General features: G+C 39.8%; 1 protein-coding gene across 1 annotated transcript; it reads right to left on the minus strand.

Moving 5' to 3' along the window:
* Positions 1-314: 314 nt before the first annotated feature.
* Positions 315-1262, minus strand: LOC140615489 (olfactory receptor 51B6-like). Its single transcript, XM_072795355.1, has one exon. It carries the CDS (start codon positions 1260-1262, stop codon positions 315-317), a length of 948 nt encoding a protein of 315 aa, XP_072651456.1.
* Positions 1263-4464: the final 3202 nt, after the last annotated feature.

A 4464-nucleotide genomic window follows, 5' to 3' on the forward strand; every position in this document is an offset into this window, starting at 1 on the left:
ACCATGCCACAGAATTCAGAATCACATCAGAGCTGTTATTAGTAAAATTAATGCATTTAGTACAAAATGAATATCAATTGAGTACATTCTAAGAACCTTGCACTATGTTTTGTGCCTTACTATGACTTATTACATTTCATCCTTATGAGGAAAAAGAAAGGGGGGGATGGCAGAAAAAAAGCAGCTGTATCTGTAAGACTTTTTTTCTGACATTTGCCCATTTATTTTAACGTGTTTCTTAGAAATCTGTGCCAGTCAAGTTATCATTCTGTTTATAACTTCTTAGTCATTTTCCAGATAGGAGAAAGTAAATGTCATGTTCTTGGTGGGGACAGAGAAAATAATTGGAGTATACTACCGCGAATCTGCTTAGTTTTAATACTATAGATAATAGGGTTCATGAAAGGGGGGAAAAGGAAGTAGATGTAGCTCATTATGATGTGTACTAGATGGGGAACATTCTTCCCAAATCGGTGGATGAATGTCAAACCAAAAACAGTGACATAGAAGACCAAGATGCAGCAGATGTGGGAGACACAAGTGTTGAGGGCCTTGGACCTCTCTTCTTCAGAGGCAATGCTCATCACAGTCTGGAGTATCAAAATATAGGAGCAAAATATTATCAAGCAGTCCATTAGGACCATAGAAAATACCACCACAACAGGATACAGGCGATTGAAGGTGATGTCAGCACAGGCTAATTTGATTACATCCTGGTGAAGACAGAATGCATGAAAGAGGACATGGGATCTGCAATAGGAAAACCAGTAGAGAGGCAATATTGGAGGCAAGATGAGAACAAATCCCCTCATGAAAACTCCCACTCCAATCTTTAACACTTGGATGTTGGTGATAATGGAAGTATATCTCAGTGGGTTGCGGATGGCAATAAACCGATCATAGGCCATGGCAAGCAAAATTCCAGACTCTATCATAGAGAGGCTGTGGATGAAGTAGGCTTGGAGAAAGCAGATGCCATGGCTGACTTCCCTGTGATTTATCCACATCACACACAGCACAGTAGGCATTGTAACTAGGGTCATCCCTAGGTCTGTGGTTGCCAGCAGGGCTAAGAAATAGTACATGGGTTCATGGAGGTTATGGTCAACCCTGATGAGAAATAGGAGAATGCCATTGCCAAGAAGTATAGAGATATAGACGACAGATAATGGGATGGAGATCCAGTGGTGTGCTTTTTCCAGGCCCACGAAGCCAGTCAGCAGAAAGGGTGTAGCACTGGTATTGAGTTCCATAATAGGCATTTTCATAGAGTAAGTCTTCTCTTAAGGAAAGACCATGCACAGGTCCATAGGTCTTCAGAAATGCTCCTTTAGTAGCTTCTACTTTTTTTATTTCCTGTAGTTCTTTTCTAAACTGTGATGACGTCAGAGAAATAAAGTGGTCATTCTTAGGAAAGCCTTAGAGATAGGAGAAAAAAGAAAGAAAGAAAGAAAGAAAGAAAGAAAGAAAGAAAGAAAGAAAGAAAGAAAGAAAGAAAAAGGAAAGAAAGAAAGAAAGAAAGAAAGAAAGAAAGAAAGAAAGAAAGAAAAGAAAAGAAAAAAAAGAAAAGAAAAGAAAAGAAAAGAAAAAAGAAAAAGATCAACAACTGCAAATCATTGTTTAATATATGTGCCAGGGAATGTACTAGGCAAGGTGGATTTAATTGTGAGTTTATGAGATAGAGCTGATTCTTGTCCTTATAAAACATAAAATGTGAAAAAAAAGAAAATATTTGAGATTACACTATTAAGATTAAAAAAAGGATGACATATCTAGGGTCTGGGGGAGGGTAGAAAGGGGGAATGAGAAAAAGGGGGGAGTACTTTAGTAAGTGCAGTCCAGCCTGATGGCAGCCTGCAGCCTTAGGCTTCATGCGGGGGTGGGGGCGAGGCAAACTTTTCCCTGGTAGAGCAAAGAGAAGCAGATTGTGCAAACCAAAACTAAAAACAAACAAACCAAACACCCTCCCCACAAACAAACAATCCAAAGCCAAAAAAGAAACTGTTTTGATAGGGATGGGTCTGAGTTGCCCATCCTCACATGTCTAACCCAGGCTATTTCCTAGGTCATGCTGAGATCCAGAGGAGTATGGGAACCAAATAGGGAGGGAGAGACAGAGTTAGAGAGCATAACTGCTTCCTATTTTACAATAGACATGGTGGGATGTGCCAGTGTGCCCTATTTTTAAATAGAATGCCCAGAAACATCTTAATTACCCTATTTTTTGATAACTGTTACTGAACATGATAAAGAGGCCCCCACAAGGTCCAGATGCCAGGAAGCAGCAGAGTTGTTCTCTTCCTGTATCACATTAGACAAGGGTAATTTCAGAAATGGTGATCTCTTAGTAGTATCTGTGAAAAAAATAAGCCTTAACGTGTCCTTTTCCATGTTCACACTCAAAGACTGAGAACCTGTGCTTGACTCTAGCAAAGTAATGAGCATCCTTTGTGGAGCTGGCTGTTACTGATGTGTGTGTGTGTGTCTTGAGAGGTCCAGGGGTTGGACGAACAGTTAATTGATAATTAGGATCGTATATTCAATGATACAGTTTGATGATGTTGAAATAAACTTTCTAGGCCTGAGATGGAACTGCTTCTACCCAGGGTGCCACATTAGCAAACTGAAACTTACACAACTTTCATGTCCCTGTCAATGTTCCACTTGACCAGAAACACAGTATATCCATCCATCAGCCAAACCCCCAAAACAAAGTCAACTCTGGGCCTTCTCACCCAGACAAGATTGACTATGTGGCTTCAGACAATAAGGTGTTTCTATTGTCTCTTCCTTATTCTTTGTTCTTTATTCTTTATCCTGTAAAAACTTTCTGGCTTGCACCCCATATTGCAGTTCTCCAAAACTGCATGTCCGCTTCATGAAGTGTTAAATATATTTGTTTGCATTGGGGTGCCTGTGTGGCTCAGTCAGTTAAGCGTCTCACTTTGGCTCAGGTCATGGCTCAGTGCTCTGGGATTTAGCCCCACATCAGGTTCCCTGCTCCTAGTGGGGAGTCTGTTTCTCTCTCTTCCTCTCCTTCTGCCTCTCCCCCTGTTCATGCTATCACACTCTTCCTCTCAAATAAATAAATAAAATATTTTAAAAAATATATTTGTGTCAACTAAATGGTCTTCTTTAATCATGATTTAACACTGCAAAGACTTATAATTCTACAACTCTACAACCTTATCACCTTAAAAAAATATATCCATCAACTCACAGAGGTGTTCATTCCTGGGGAGTCCTTAAGATCTTGTATTGATGAAAAACTGTTTTCCCAATCTAATCATTCTATTCCAGAAACTTAGAGGCTTCAAGAAGACACTCTGGTTCTCTCTTTTCTTCTGTGTGTTCTCATGGAGGAACACCACCCAAACATTCAAGTAACACATTTTACATTTGCCTTTCCTTGGGATCCTTCTCTCTTTTGTTTCCAGCCTTTGTTCCCCATATTCCTGTCTGCCTTGTACCCTTTATTCTTATCTTCTGCATTCCCAGCATCATCTCTGCTGACTGATTAGATGATTTATATTATGCTACCTGTTCTGATACATGGCATCCAGTAGATGTAATGTAATCATCAAATACTCACTATACACCTCTACATTTGCTGAGGTGTATACATTTCCAAAGCCACAAACTGATCATCTTACCTATAGATGCAATAAATTCCTGACTTTCTTACCAGTGAATACTGGCTGTGAATGCCTTTCTACTCAAAGCATCCAGCTTTCTTTCCTTGGGTAGCATCCCTTGCTGGTTAAAATGGTGACCACTTTCCCCTACCCATACCACCCCATCACCAGATTCACTATTACTCCCTATCTGTGGGAGTTTAAGATCCTCAAAATCTACAGTGTCTATACCTCAATATGGAAGAGAGTGAACAAAGAAGATCTACTTTGCCTTTAGTTACAGAATATGTACACTTATTTCCTAACAGATAAGAGGCTCTCTTCTGGGAATATGAAGCAATTTAAAGCAGAGTGTGTAATGTCTGCCTCTGCTTTGATCTGAGACTGGCTTCCTTGGCAAGTTTTTCTTTCTCTTAGTCTATATCCTTGATCATTATAGTGCCTCCCCTCCTCAACCTGATTTAAGCTCTGTGGGAATAAATACTTGGTGGCACACACAGGGTTTAAGAGAAAGTTGGTACAAACAGCTGGAGAGCACAAAAATAGCTAATCCATCCCAAACCTCTGAATCATTCTAGAGCTATCTGCCTCTATTACCACAAATGTTCTGCTTTTTTCTTCCAAAATATATCTGCCTAGCAAGGAAGGGAAAGGCATATTTTGGCTTTTCCTTATTCCAAAAATCTGCAAGAAAAGATTGTTTGGGAGTCCAGCTTTTTTTTTTTTTTTTTGAGGGTGGGTTCCTTAGCATATTCCTATGCCTCATCACCTCTTGACTGACATATTGCTGCCTTTCTCCATAAGTTTCATTAAACCAACTCTCTATACT

This window comes from Canis lupus, chromosome 23, assembly GCF_048164855.1.
Source record: "Canis lupus baileyi chromosome 23, mCanLup2.hap1, whole genome shotgun sequence".
NCBI lineage: Eukaryota > Metazoa > Chordata > Mammalia > Carnivora > Canidae > Canis > Canis lupus.